Source organism: Pseudorasbora parva, chromosome 25 (assembly GCF_024679245.1).
Source record: "Pseudorasbora parva isolate DD20220531a chromosome 25, ASM2467924v1, whole genome shotgun sequence".
NCBI classification, from domain to species: domain Eukaryota; kingdom Metazoa; phylum Chordata; class Actinopteri; order Cypriniformes; family Gobionidae; genus Pseudorasbora; species Pseudorasbora parva.
Window position 1 is genome coordinate 1,282,894 of NC_090196.1, and position 14,692 is coordinate 1,297,585.

Sequence of the window (14,692 nt, forward strand, 5' to 3'; positions counted from 1 at the left end):
CTGCACAGGGACAGTAAAAAGCAGAAACCTTTGCCATCTCCTGATGAGAATCAGCTCTTCACTTGAGTGAAAGCTTGTGAGGTGAATCATCAGGGAATTCAGAGTGTTAAATGTGCATGCACATGGGCCATTTAAGCATGGAAGAGGAGAAACTTGAGTACGGGCCATGCTTGAGCCGATAATATGCAGGTAAATTAACTTTACTGGAGCCTGTAAAATGGCAAAATTTACCTTTCCACATGTCTGGTTTGTGAAAGTGGAAATTTGTGGAATGGAACTTAATTTTACTGGTATGATTACTGCATTAACTGTTTGCTTCTCAAACAAGTGAAAACTATTTGGAAGCGCAATAACAATGCTATAACGTCAGAAGCGTAAACTTGTTATCTTTCAGCGACACAAGCAAAGCAGCTCTCTCCTACTAAACCAGGGGTGTCAAACTCAGGTATACATGTTGGGGTATACACCACATCGATGTAAAAATAATTGTTTTTCCATTGCGTTTTACTCGTTCTCCGTGAGAACGAGTAAAAATGCTGTATTCTTCTGCCCGGCCAGAAGGTGGCGATGTCTTTTTGTAAAGAAACACTATGGGCTCTATTTTAACGATCTGAAACGCAAGTGTCAAAGCGCAAAGCGCAAGTAACTTTGTGGGCGGGTCTCGGCGCTGTTGCTATTTTCCCGGCAGGATAAATGGCTCTTGCGCCATCTAAAATGGGTTGGTCTGAAGTAGCTTCATTATTCATAGGTGTGGTTTGGGCGTAACGCGAATAAACCAATCAGAGCGTCATCCAACATTCCCTTTAAAAGCGCACCTGCTTTTAAAGGGAATGTTGGATGACGCTCTGATTGGTTTATTGCGCACCTGCAAGTTCCATTATGGATTGCTATTATTATGGCTATATGCTATTATTTACCAGGCGCACGCCAGGAGCGGTTCACAGCCGACGTGACTGATGTTCTTGTAAGAGCAGTGAAAGACAGAAAAGTTGTGTTGGGGATGGGAGAAACACACCCAAAATAGCGTCGGTTAAACAGTTTTTCAGTCGATTTTTTTTCCTGGTTCTTGACGGACAAACCAATTTGTCAGATGTCCTTATATACATATATGTCTTGCCACTATTGGGCAAACAAGTCTGATCCTTAACTACAATTGAATAATTTGTAAGCTAGATTTATGCCTATTTTTTCACATCTTCGTCGCACACCACTATGATTTCTGTCATCTCATGTGTTAATATTTTTTTAGTGTAACAATTTATGATTTGCAAAAATAACTTGCATCTGTGTAGATTACATGAGCAAAGTGTATGCGCGTTGTGCACGCTATACATTATGGTCAAGCATGCGCCCTTAAAATATCATAATGAACAACGCGCCACTGACTTTAGACTAGGTTTTGAGGAAATGGAACAGCAAAATAGCACCAGGGATTGTTTGCGCCGGAACACGCCTCCTTTTTTGCGCTGAACCGCCCAGGGAGCGCAAGTTCATTCACTAGTTTAATGACGTGCTTCTGTGGAGGGAAAAGCGCGCTTTGCACGGGTGCAAAATAGGAATGACACATGCGTCGGTGTACAAAGTCAATTGCGCTGGGTGCAAGATAGGGCCCACTGTGTCTATAGACTGAACATGCAATATGCAAGCTTGGCGTCACGGTTTTCACAAATTCACATTTTTTTGTTTACACAGAGATGAAAATGGTATTGTTTTAAACTATAAACTGTAAAAACTTGCATGTGACCTAAGTTTTTTTTAACTAATTGTGTCTGGAATCTTGTTTCTAGTATCGTTTCATCAGTCATATAATTTACAATAGAAAGATTGTAAATAGAACTGTTTCTTTTCTTCAGATTGCCAGCTTCTTCCTGGAAATAACTTTACGACAGAGTGCAACATTCCAGGAAACTTTATGTGTGGGGACGGCGAGTGTATTCCTGGAGGCTGGCAGTGTGACGGCTTTCCAGACTGCTTCGACAAGAGCGACGAGAAGGGTTGCCGTAAGTCTTACTGTCTCTGCACACAGAGCTGGACAATTCTGGTAGTTTATGTCCACTTTGGCTCAAAAAATCATTGCTTATGTACCAATTAGTTCAAAGGGGATTATGTATAATTAACTGTGATAAATATTGGGATCAACTGTAAGAATTAACTAATGTAGACGTATTACTATTACAGTCAAATAGTGTGCTTGTTGCTTCAGTGTAATCAGTTATTCCCCAATAATGACTGTCATCAGTAGCAGTGGTGAATAATGACCACTCATCCAGGTATTTGAATTTGTGTCTCGTATCACACTGCAGACACACTCTCACTTTCCTGTTTCATTCAAACACAGCTGCTGTGTGTTGCGCATATGTTTTTGACTGGATTTAAAATGGATTTGGTGAATTTGGAGTAAAATGAAATCAGAGGATTTGGAGAAACTAGAGTATGAATAGTAGGCCTACGGTAATATTGTTGCACTATGCAAATTATTTAATATAACCTGCTCATGATTGAAATAAAATAAAGCAATTAATAAAAAGTTATCAAAAATGTCTTATTTCATGAACACATGGACCCTTTTCACAGCGTTTTAAAGCAATGATGAATCAGATACCAGGTGGATAGGGTTGGAGTCAATACCTCCTCACTGAAGTCCATCAGCCAGTCCTCGGTTTTTGTTCTCTCGGTCGCTGGTCTCTGGTCTCTGAGACTCCTCTTCCGGGGCGCTGGTCTCTGGGGCTCCTCTTCCGGGGCGCTGGTCTCTGGGGCTCCTCTTCCGGAGCGCTGGTGTCTGAGACTCCTCTTCCGGGGCGCTGGTCTCTGGGGCTCCCCTTACGGGGCGCTGGTCTCTGGGGCTCCTCTTCCGGAGCGCTGGTTTCTGAGACTCCTCTTCCGGGGCGCTGGTCTCTGGAGCTCCTCTTCCGGAGCGCTGGTTTCTGAGACTCCTCTTCCGGGGCGCTGGTCTCTGGGGCTCCTCTTCCGGGGCGCTGGTCTCTGGGGCTCCTCTTCCGGGGCGCTGGTTTCTGGGGCTCCTCTTCCGGAGCGCTGGTCTCTGGGGCTCCTCTTCCGGGGCGCTGGTCTCTGAGGCTCCTCTTCCGGGGCGCTGGTCTCTGGGGCTCCTCTTCCGGGGCGCTGGTCTCTGGGGCTCCTCTTCCGGGGCATTGGTCTTTGGGGCTCCTCTTCCGGGGCGCTGGTCTCTGGGGCTCCTCTTCCGGAGCGGTGGTCTCTGGGGCTCCTCTTCCGGGGGGCTGGTCTCTGGGGCTCCTCTTCCGGAGTGCTGGTCTCTTGGGCTCCTCTTCCGGGGCGCTGGTCTCTGGGGCTCCTCTTCCGGGGCGCTGGTCTCTGGGGCTCCTCTTCCGGAGCGCTGGTCTCTGGGGCTCCTCTTCCGGGGCGCTGGTCTCTGCGGCTCCTCTTCTGGGACGCTGGTCTCTGGGGCTCCTCTTCCGGAGCGCTGGTCTCTGGGGCTCCTCTTCCGGGGCGCTGGTCTCTGCGGCTCCTCTTCCGGGACGCTGGTCTCTGGGGCTCCTCTTCCGGGGCGCTGGTCTCTGGGGCTCCTCTTCCGGGGCGCTGGTCTCTGGGGCTCCTCTTCCGGGGCGCTGGTCTCTGGGGCTCCTCTTCCGGGACGCTGGTCTCTGGGGCTCCTCTTCCGGGGCGCTGGTCTCTGCGGCTCCTCTTCCGGGACGCTGGTCTCTGCGGCTCCTCTTCCGGGACGCTGGTCTCTGGGGCTCCTCTTCCGGGGCGCTGGTCTCTGCGGCTCCTCTTCCGGGACGCTGGTCTCTGGGGCTCCTCTTCCGGGGCGCTGGTCTCTGCGGCTCCTCTTCCGGGACGCTGGTCTCTGCGGCTCCTCTTCCGGGGCGCTGGTCTCTGGGGCTCCTCTTCCGGGGCGCTGGTCTCTGCGGCTCCTCTTCCGGGACGCTGGTCTCTGCGGCTCCTCTTCCGGGACGCTGGTCTCTGGGGCTCCTCTTCCGGGGCGCTGGGCTCCGGGGCTCCTCTTCCGGGGCGCTGGTCTCTGGGGCTCCTCTTCTGTGGCGCTGGTCTCTGAGACTCCTCTTCCAGGGAGCTGGTCTCTGGGGCTCCTCTTCTGGGGCGCCGGTCTCTGGGGCTCCTCTTCCGGGGCGCTGGTCTCTGGGGCTCCTCTTCTGTGGCGCTGGTCTCTGAGACTCCTCTTCCAGGGAGCTGGTCTCTGGGGCTCCTCTTCCGGGGCGCTGGTCTCTGGGGCTCCTCTTCCGGGGCGCTGGTCTCTGGGGCTCCTCTTCTGTGGCGCTGGTCTCTGAGACTCCTCTTCCAGGGAGCTGGTCTCTGGGGCTCCTCTTCTGGGGTGCTGGTCTTTGGGGCTCCTCTTCAAGGGCGCTGGTAAGCCCTGTTCTCTTATCCTCGAGCTCTGGCTCACTCGTCAGAGTCTGCGGGGGCTCATGCGAATTCCCTGCGATCGAAGGCGTTAAATCTGGCTCTGGGTCTGGCTGTTTGTGGTCCCATTGTGGATTCTGTATAAGGCAGAAATATTTATATGCAATACAAAAGACAATGTACGCAATAACCATTACCATAGTAAACATGGTAAATACAACCTCTTGAAGAAACCAAACAAATCATATAATCACAAATCACAATTGTGTATTTATTTTATCTGTCTGAAGTCCATATTTACCTTTGCATGTCATGAAATAACGTCCAGTTCAGTCAGTTTTTTCTGGAGCTTTATCTGTTTCTCTGACTAAATTCAACTGTATTGGAACTGTCACTGGAGAGAGTGCTAAAGCTCCTCAGGTCATATTTTGGTGGAACATTTGTAGAAATTATCATTATTTCTATATATGATGTAAAAATACTGTCCTGTACTGTCCTTCTGGCTCCTCCACAGTGGAAAGTGTGGTTTTGGGCTCTATGTTACAGGTCCATGGCTATTAGAAGCCCTGGCTCACACAGGCCAGACGGAGGAAAAGTGACTATTGGCTCATTGTTTGATTGTTCTCATGTGTTTCTTGTTTGGCATTAGTCCTTGTGTATATATAGCCTCATGTTACCATTGTTTCTGGTCTAGCTTTGTTTTGTGTAACTGTTTTTTGGTTAGTTTTGCCATGTTATGTCAAGCCATGTCTGGCCAAGTTAAGTTGCTCTTCCAAGTCTTTTGTTTATTTTATGTTTATTGTATTTGATTATGCGTTTTAAATAAACTGCACATGGGTTCAGTTAACTCGCCTACAGTGGACTTACTTACAGATAAGCAGTATCACATGAGCAAGAGTGCTGTTTTTCCCTAACATCAGCACAACTGCAAATGGGAACTTTATACAGCAAGTCAATACTGCGTGGCCTCTCAGCTGAATAAAAAAACTCAAACTTTAAATTGATTGCAGCGTTGCAGTAAAGTGAAGTAGATTGCATATTTATAGATGTATTATATGTTGCATTATGTTCATTAATATGACTGCTGTAGTCTTCATAGAAATTGCACGTCTTCATGTGCTTTGTTCCCTAATGAATCAGCCGTGTGAATGAATCTGTACAATATATAACTCAATCTCTCTCTCATTGAATTTATTTTCATATTTCAATATTTAAAAAATATATATAAATAATCTCATAGTACTATGTATGTGATTGTAATTGTAGTGTAAATACATTTAAATGCTGATTTGGTTCCACTTCTGCCATGCGAAAATTGATTTTCTTGATACAATTTTCATGTGTTTGGTTAAAGCCTATAGGGTCTTATTCTTCCTGAATTTGTTGATTAATTATCAGAATTGGCATAAAAGTTGATGCATACATCTAATAAGATTAGAAAAAAAATCCCTTGTAAAAATGCTCCTGTAAATAATTTTACGGTGGCAAATATCACCTCTTAATGTTCTATAATTCTACATTTCTGTAATTACTGACCAATGCGCAGAATATATGAAAAGCTTTGGGAGAGAGATGTACACAACAGGACTAGGCCAGCCAAGATACCAGCAAAAAATCATCAAAACATTGTCTAATAATTACTATTGACAAAATCACAGAATATAGAGATCAGTGGATGTGTTAGACTTTTAGACGGGGTCGTAAAAATTATGTCATTTATTATTACCCCATCTTTTTAATTGTTATATTTTAATAAGACATTTAATAGCTTTGTTTTTCTTCATGACCTTATAGGACGAGCATATAGGCTAGATCATGCATTTATTGATTTATGAACAGATGCACACAGAATGCAATTTTATGTTAACTGGCCTTTACACAACAGATCACTCAATAAGAAACCTGAGAAATCTGAAGCATTGAGCAAATGCTGTTTCATCGGTGAGAGTATTGGCTTGGGCCGTGAGCTCTGTGAGCGGAGAGTTCACTCAGACTCTATCTCCAGACTTAGATGCAGACAACTACAAACAATGGGTGCGTTTACATGCACACCAGTAAGATGATAACTCACAAATATCAGCTTATTGAAATAATCAGTTTTCCCCTTTTACATGCAACTGACAACGCAAGTAAACCGCGTTTACATGACTTTATTAATAAACCGGGTTATTTCCTTGTAGTGACTTCAAACATAATAACGTCCGTATCTGACTCTGAGCTTTTCAAATGTTATGTCAGTTGTGATTTTAAATAAATTGTGTACTGTGTCAGCGGGAGATTTACGGCTCATATTATCCCTCATCAGTTCCAGATGCAGCGTTCTGACTGAACCTCTTCTACTTCTGCTGACTGAGATGAGAACACATCTTTACAGTGTTCTGGGTCTTAAATGAGTCAGCGTTTGTGATATATGTCCTTATTTCATGCAAAACGCTAACTCGCTCTGTCTGGATGATAAACTGATTATTTCAATAAGCTGATATTTGTGAGTTATCATCTTACTGGTGTGCATGTAAAGGCACCCATTGTTTGTAGTTGTCTGCATGGATCATTGTTGGCTTATTAGGCATAATCGGCTTAAGAACGTGCATGTAAACACACCCACTAGTCTATAAAGTTAGAACAACAAAGGGGTAGTGTTTTTAGGAAGTCTTTGTAGAATGTCCTGTATGTATGGCTTGCTATTGCAGCTGTTTTCTGTAATGCAGGATCTTCAGTAGGAGGTTCTCACAGTATTGTATCTAATGTTTGACACATATTCTGTTTGACAAAAGTTACAGTATGTCTGTGGAACTGGTCAAACTTAATTATTTTATGTATTAGAAGACATCTTAAGACAATAGTGTGTCACCCAAATGACTGCTCAGCCAAATGCAAACCCACATTTTTATCTCTATTTCTCTCTCTCTCCGTCACAGTGAAGGTGAAGTCAAAGTGTGCACCCACATTCTTTGCTTGTGCAAACGGGGTCCACTGCATTATTGGCCGCTTCCAGTGTAATGGCTTCAGGGACTGTCCCGATGGCAGCGATGAAGACAACTGCAGTGAGTATCCAGTGCTCATGCTTATAATGCATACATTTGCACAGAAACATCAACCATGGTTTTAAATAAAGGAACAAAAAACATTTAAATGATTAGTTTAGGACTATACAATTATTATTATATCTATGAAATAATTCCAGTAACACTATAAGCTAATCTCTAAATCTCTCCCCCCACAGCTAACCCTCTGGTGTGTTCATCCGCACGCTTCCACTGTCACAACGGTCGGTGTGTAGATCGCAGTTTTCTCTGCAATGGACAGGATAACTGTCATGATAACAGTGATGAAGAGAACTGCCTTACAACAGCAGGTACAGTCATACCCTACAAAAACACGTCTGCACTCCGGACGCAATGCAGGATTTGAATCACCTTTAAGGTGATTTGTTAATACATGTTTATTTTAATGCCAACATTACGCTGTCACTTTAATTCAGCGCATCCAAGACAGCAACAAATAGACTCGTTGCGGAAACGATCGCCGCACTGCTCTATACGTACCGCTCCTGGAACGGTTCGCACCGCATACGCACTGCGAACAGAATGTGTGCAACGGGCATCATTGAAGCAGCGCTCCGGTCTTACTGTGCGTTCACACCGCCGGCGGCGAGAGCGTCAAGCTGGCCGGAAGTCATTCATTTTCAATGGGAGCCGGGCGGCGAGCTCCGGCGAGAGCGGCGCGGCGCGTCTTGGACGATTTGGGCGTCGAGGAGAGTTGAAATCAGCTCAACTTTATGGTAATGAGCTATGACACGGTTCGGCGGCAACAGGCGGCAACCAGTCAGAATGTAGAAGTGCTCCGCTTGAGAGAAATCCAGAGAACGCAGGCCTGTAAACTTTGGTTCCGACCACATTAGTTCCCAAGCAATTTGTAGGAGAGGTTGATCATTGCTGTGTGGGTTTCCTTATCATTTATGACAAGATCATTCATAGTGATGTGTAATTTGTTAAGAAGTCGCGCAACACTATTTTATAGGCGCTAGAACGCTCGTTGTTCAGCGGGTGTGCAATTAATTCTTACTTTCACATTTAAACGATTTCATGAAGTTAATTTATACCCTACTTGTGGTCAGTATATCCATCAACATGCTTGTTTGATTTGCGGCCTCTTTAAATACAGTTTAAAAAAAGAAAAAACATTCGATCTACGTCAGAGCGGCAGCACGTCCACGGAGCTTCCTACAGCGTCGTTGTCAGGGCGGCAAGAGCGAATTTTGACGCTCTCGCCGGCGGCGGTGTGAACGCACGGTTAGCGGTCTGAAAGCTGCCGCAGTTCACACCAATGCAACGAGACGGTGCGGTGCATCATCCTGATAGCACACGACTCTTTGTACTTTTGTCCAACTTACGACTTTTCAGCTACTTTTGGTAGCTTTTGGTAGCTGGATATATAAAATTTGTTGCTTCTAGATATGAATGAGGATACGGCTATTGATAAATCAAATGGTTATTGTTGTTCTTATCATTTAGGGGGGCTTAGGAACATTTTGGGGTAGCGTCAGCCCCCCTAAAATAGGTCCCATGACGTCCCTGCTTTATATGTGATATAAGTTGCTTTGAATGCAAGCTTCTCTAAATGTGTAACAATAGTCATGTGTTCACTGAAAGAATCATTTAATATTTACAGTATTCAGAGAAAGTTTAAACTGTAAGGACAAACTGTTGCAGTTTTATAGCCACTTTATTTTTATTTTTTTAAAGAAATGTAGCCTACACAAAAGCATATACGAAAAGATGAGGATTAGCATTGCATTCTGATAGATCGGGGTATATATCTTGAGAATTTACCCAAGGGTACTTCTTTATGGTATTTTTTTGTTTTTTTGTTTGCATGTATGTTCCAATTTATTTACTTGGCTATTTATCTAAAATAGTCTTTGAAATAATCTAAAATTATTCCCGATTCCTCCCAGAATACCCGGGACAGGACGTTGTGACTCTAGACTACCGGCTCCGCTATTACCCCAGCATCACATATGCAGTCATTGGCAGTGCCATCATCTTTGTCCTGGTAGTGGCTCTTCTGGCCCTCGTCCTGCACCACCAGAGAAAGCGAAGTGTCCTGCTGCCTCAGGGGGTCTACAGACGCGCCTGCCACCAATCGCTCCTGCTGTCCCGGCTTGTCATAGTGGACAGAGGACACGTCCGTCCTGGAGGCCTTGACCTTTCACCCCAGTGTCCGTCCCCATCAGAGGCGTTCAACTCAATCCACAGTCTCCAGCTGCACTCTCATTCACAGTATCCTCCAACCGCCATGGACCTGCCTCCTACATACTCACAGGCTGTGCTGGATGTTGGGTATGCTTATGAACACTACAAATTAAACATGTCAAATTTTTCTAGTTAAATGTCAAGCTTTTCCCACATTGCTGGGTATCAAATAGGGATTGAGTGATAGATTTTTGATGGCTGATGTCAGTGTCTTAAAAAGCAAGCCAGTGGCCAAACATAAAGCTGATACACTATATTGCCAAAAGTGTTGTGACGCCTGCTTCTACACACACATGAGCTCCCCATTGTTAACCCGTAGGGTTTAATCTGGCGTCGGCCCACCCTCTCTAACAGCTCCAGCTCTTCTGGGAAAGCTTTCCGAGTCTATATTAATTCATTCATTCATTTATATTAACATAAATTAATACGTTCCTTTGTTTTTTAATTATTCATTAAACTGATTAATCATAATTAACTGCCATTAAAAACACTTTTTTATATTACTTCCAAATTAATGTAGAAACAACATAAATATTTGTTAATTTAATTATTAATTCACACTTAAACAAAATAACACCTTAACATTTATTAAGCTTCAAAAAATATAACTTTTAATTTTTTAATTAAAATTAACAAATTTTTCAATTTAATTAACTCGCATAAACCCATGATACATTTCATTTGTACCAGTGCTCAAGAACTTAACAAGAATGAAAATATAGATAAATTGTTATCTGTTTGCACTGCATAAGTTATGCATTATATATAGATTAATCCTTATTAAAGGGACTAAAGTTATTAAGTGAGCAGAGCATATTTAGTGAGCAATTACTTGTGTTCTTTACATTGTCCTTATAAATGGTTACTGTCACTTTAAAAGATCTTCCACTGACGGCTGTCACACATAATGCGTATCTCACACACGTCTCATTTTCTCACACCTCTTTAAACTCATTTAAGACGTTATTTAACTTTTAAAAGGCTGTTAAGAAACTTAACAAAACTGGCATCTTGGCATAATTGTGTGTGTTATTGTTCGTTAAAGCGCGAAAGAGGACTTGAATCTGGGCGTTGTGTGAGTTTTTCATACAGCACGTTCTCTTTGTCTTGTCACTCTTAAATGGTTTAAAAGCATTTGCACGAAAAAGCTCATGATCATATAATGTAACACTAGTCAGGGAATTACGGTAGAGAGATTTACCAGTGGAGTCTTCTTCCGTTTCTACTAATGATGGTTGATACAACTTCCCGGGCCCTGCGCAGATATCAACAGCGCATCTAGGTTTCCAGGTCGAGGCCACTGGTTTAAATTTGTGTGATGTGTCGATTGTATGATTCGCCTTTTCATACAAGACCTGGCAACTGAACAACCTTGGAATAACATATGTGTGATTATTGAAAGAACGAGGTTTGGGCCATACAAATTACGGGAGATGTCCGGGAGAAATTACAAAACGGGAGGGGGGCGGGAGATGGGTGTGAAATACGGGAGACTCCCGGCAAAAACAGGAGTGTTGACAGGTGTGCTGTACAGTCGTTCTGGAGAAAACAGTGATGTTATCAGCTTATTTTAATTTATCATATAGCAACAATGTTGGCAGATCAGTATTATAGATTATAGAATTAAATAAGACCTAATTAATAAATTGTATTTGTATATTTAGTAAGAAGATAAACCTTATGGGGGAGGGGTTTCTGATCTGAATTAGAGTTTGGTGTATCTATATTGAAAGCTCTATGTTTGATCATTTTAAAGTATGGTGGTATATGGGTATGTCAAAATAACTGCAATAGTTACCTGAGAACAAACCTGTGAAGGTGATTTCATCTGTTTAATAATAACTTGCTCTGTCCTGCGACATAATCATATCTCATGTTATGAAGCTCTGTCTTTTCTTTGTTCCTCCAGTCGCCCCTCATGGTTTGACCTGCCACCTCCTCCTTACCCTCCAGAGACTGCAGCTCGGTCTGAGAGAGAACCGCCGGTCTATGAAGAGACAGTGGACTCCACAGAATCAGATCCGTCTCAAACCCGGAGCAACAACACCAGCACTGAGTCCAGCCGTGCACCGGAGCCTCCGCTGTAAATCCCGAGGACGTGGACGGCTTGTGCATTACGCAAATCTCTGAGCAAAGTGTTCAGAAAGACAAGCATTGAGGATGGCCATGCTCGCAGGATTCACAAAGCACTTGTAGGGCATGTCAGTGGCGCCATCTGGTGGCCAGTGAACTGCATTACGCTTATCGTTACCAATGACATGGCAGTCAAGAAAAAGCTCTATACAGATGGTACTCGTCCAGCTTTTTACAATTGCTGCAATGTACAAATGACACTCTAATGAGTAATGCTATAAGACTTTCACTTCGTGAGAGCTAAAGGTGTCAAAGGTTATTCCCATCACTGACAGTTTGAGATTGAGGCGTGTTCAATCATTTCCAAGTGGCAGTTGTTCTACTATTTAATTATTGTCCGTGTACATAGAGTTCAGTGTTTGCATTCCCTGTGAGTTTGATATTAATAGAGGAATGCAGGAATTGTTTTTGTGAGGAGGGCATTTCTTTAAGTGTATGGACATGTTGGATCAACTTCACTTATTATAATTTATGCTCTAATTCTGTTATGCTCTTCACACACAGCACTGGGAACAGTTGTTAAATGTAATGGCTGATCTCTTCTGTCTCTCATCCAGACAGATTTACAACCAACCTGCAGCCTTACTAAACACCCTGATTATTATAGCTTAATAAAACAGTAATAATAACAGTTATTTTATAAAACAGAATTATGGGATGAACCAATTAACCTTTTTCTGCGGCAGCAGTCAACTCAACGAACCGTCCTAAACAAAACATAAATGAGCTTCCCATCAGTGTATGCGACTGATGGCAGTGTGTGCCCTGCTCTACTCACATTCCTTTCTACACAACTGGCAGATTTGTGGTAAACTTTATAAACTTTCAAGCTTTCTTAGAGCCGACAAAACAGATCTAATACATTACAGAATTTAGAACTAAATTAAAATGTTTTTTTGCAAACCTTTAGCACATTCGTTCTCAAACTTTAAAAGCAAAGTCTCTTTAAACGCAAGCTTAAGGACATTACACTAAAAAACACACCAGATTTTGATAAATATCAATAACCCATTAGTAGAAGTGTTGTAGTCCAAAAACACATCATTTTACAAACTAACAGTGCACACTAATATCCAATAAATACATATATTTATAATTTTGACCATTTTTAATGTATCCCATCCTTTTAGAAGTGCTTAAACGACTGTGATTAGATTGATTATCAATACAATGCTCAACTGAGCGCTGAATCCTCTCTTAAAGCTCCTCTGTAGAAACTCGACCTCACGGACAGTAAGGGCAGAATATGTTCCCATTGCTGATTGCTCTTTTTTTTCTGCATGGGATTACATTTATTGTGAGCACTTGTAAAACCTTATCAGCTGTAAATGTCATGCAGATACATAAATATATTCTTACTGTAATCAGATATGATAAATAAAACAATCTGAATAAAATGATCTGAAATGAAATGTATTAATAATTGAATGGTCATCTTGCGTAGCAGAAGAAACACAGGCCTACACTCTTCGTGTGTTAAAGTCGTCTGTGATTTTTACCTTTGTATAGCATCCAAGGCTGACACTAAAAGTAAACTCGAAAAAGTTGCTTTTGATCGATTCAGATGTAAATATTTAGCCAGACAACAGAAGACTGGCATGAATTGAAAAATCTAATTCTACTTGATTTTTTGATATATACAAGTCATTGTACTATACACAGATCAGGCATAACATTATGATTGTGTTGGTCCCCCTTTTGCTGACCTGTTGAGGTATGGACTCCACTAGACCCCTGAAGGTGTGCTGTGGTATCTGACACTGTTAGCAGCAGATCCTTTGAGTCCTGTAAGTTGCGATGCTACCCCAAACTGAAATGCTCACGATGATCCTGGTTCAACATTAGCGAATCTACCCCAAACTGAAATGCTCACGATGATCCTGGATCAACATTAGCGAATCTACCCCAAACTGAAATGCTCACGATGATCCTGGATCAACATTAGCGAATCTACCCCAAACTGAAATGATCATGATGATCCTGGATCAACATTAGCGAATCTACCCCAAACTGAAATGCTCACGATGATCCTGGATCAACATTAGCGAATCTACCCCAAACTGAAATGCTCACGATGATCCTGGATCAACATTAGATAATCTACCCCAAACTGAAATGATCGTGATGATCCTGGATCAACATTAGCGAATCTACCCCAAACTGAAATGATCGTGATGATCCTGGATCAACATTAGCGAATCTACCCCAAACTGAAATGATCGTGATGATCCTGGATCAACATTAGCGAATCTACCCCAAACTGAAATGATCGTGATGATCCTGGATCAACATTAGCGAATCTACCGCAAACTGAAATGATCGTGATGATCCTGGATCAACATTAGCGAATCTACCCCAAACTGAAATGATCGTGATGATCCTGGATCAACATTAGCGAATCTACCCCAAACTGAAATGATCATGATGATCCTGGATCAACATTAGATAATCTACCCCAAACTGAAATGATCATGATGATCCTGGATCAACATTAGCGATGCTACCCCAAACTGAAATGCTCACGATGATCCTGGTTCAACATTAGTGAATCTACCCCAAACTGAAATGCTCACGATGATCCTGGATCAACATTAGCGAATCTACCCCAAACTGAAATGCTCACGATGATCCTGGATCAACATTAGCGAATCTACCCCAAACTGAAATGATCATGATGATCCTGGATCAACATTAGCGAATCTACCCCAAACTGAAATGCTCACGATGATCCTGGATCAACATTAGCGAATCTACCCCAAACTGAAATGCTCACGATGATCCTGGATCAACATTAGCGAATCTACCCCAAACTGAAATGATCGTGATGATCCTGGATCAACATTAGCGAATCTACCCCAAACTGAAATGATCGTGATGATCCTGGATCAACATTAGCGAATCTACCCCAAACTGAAATGATCGTGATGATCCTGGATCAACATTAGCGAATCTACCCCAAACTGAAATGA

General features: G+C 42.9%; 1 protein-coding gene across 1 annotated transcript in view; it reads left to right on the top strand.

Annotated features, from left to right (window-relative positions):
- ldlrad3 (low density lipoprotein receptor class A domain containing 3) overlaps window positions 1-13,078 on the top strand; it is a 28,255-nt gene extending 15,177 nt beyond the window's left edge. The window contains exons 2-6 of the mRNA XM_067435980.1: window positions 1,854-2,000; window positions 7,254-7,379; window positions 7,559-7,690; window positions 9,293-9,677; window positions 11,500-13,078. Of these exons, the coding sequence (XP_067292081.1) occupies window positions 1,854-2,000; window positions 7,254-7,379; window positions 7,559-7,690; window positions 9,293-9,677; window positions 11,500-11,677 (968 nt within the window). The 3' untranslated portion in view covers window positions 11,678-13,078. The remainder of the gene's footprint in view (window positions 1-1,853; window positions 2,001-7,253; window positions 7,380-7,558; window positions 7,691-9,292; window positions 9,678-11,499) is intronic.
- The last annotated feature ends 1,614 nt before the right edge of the window (window positions 13,079-14,692 follow it).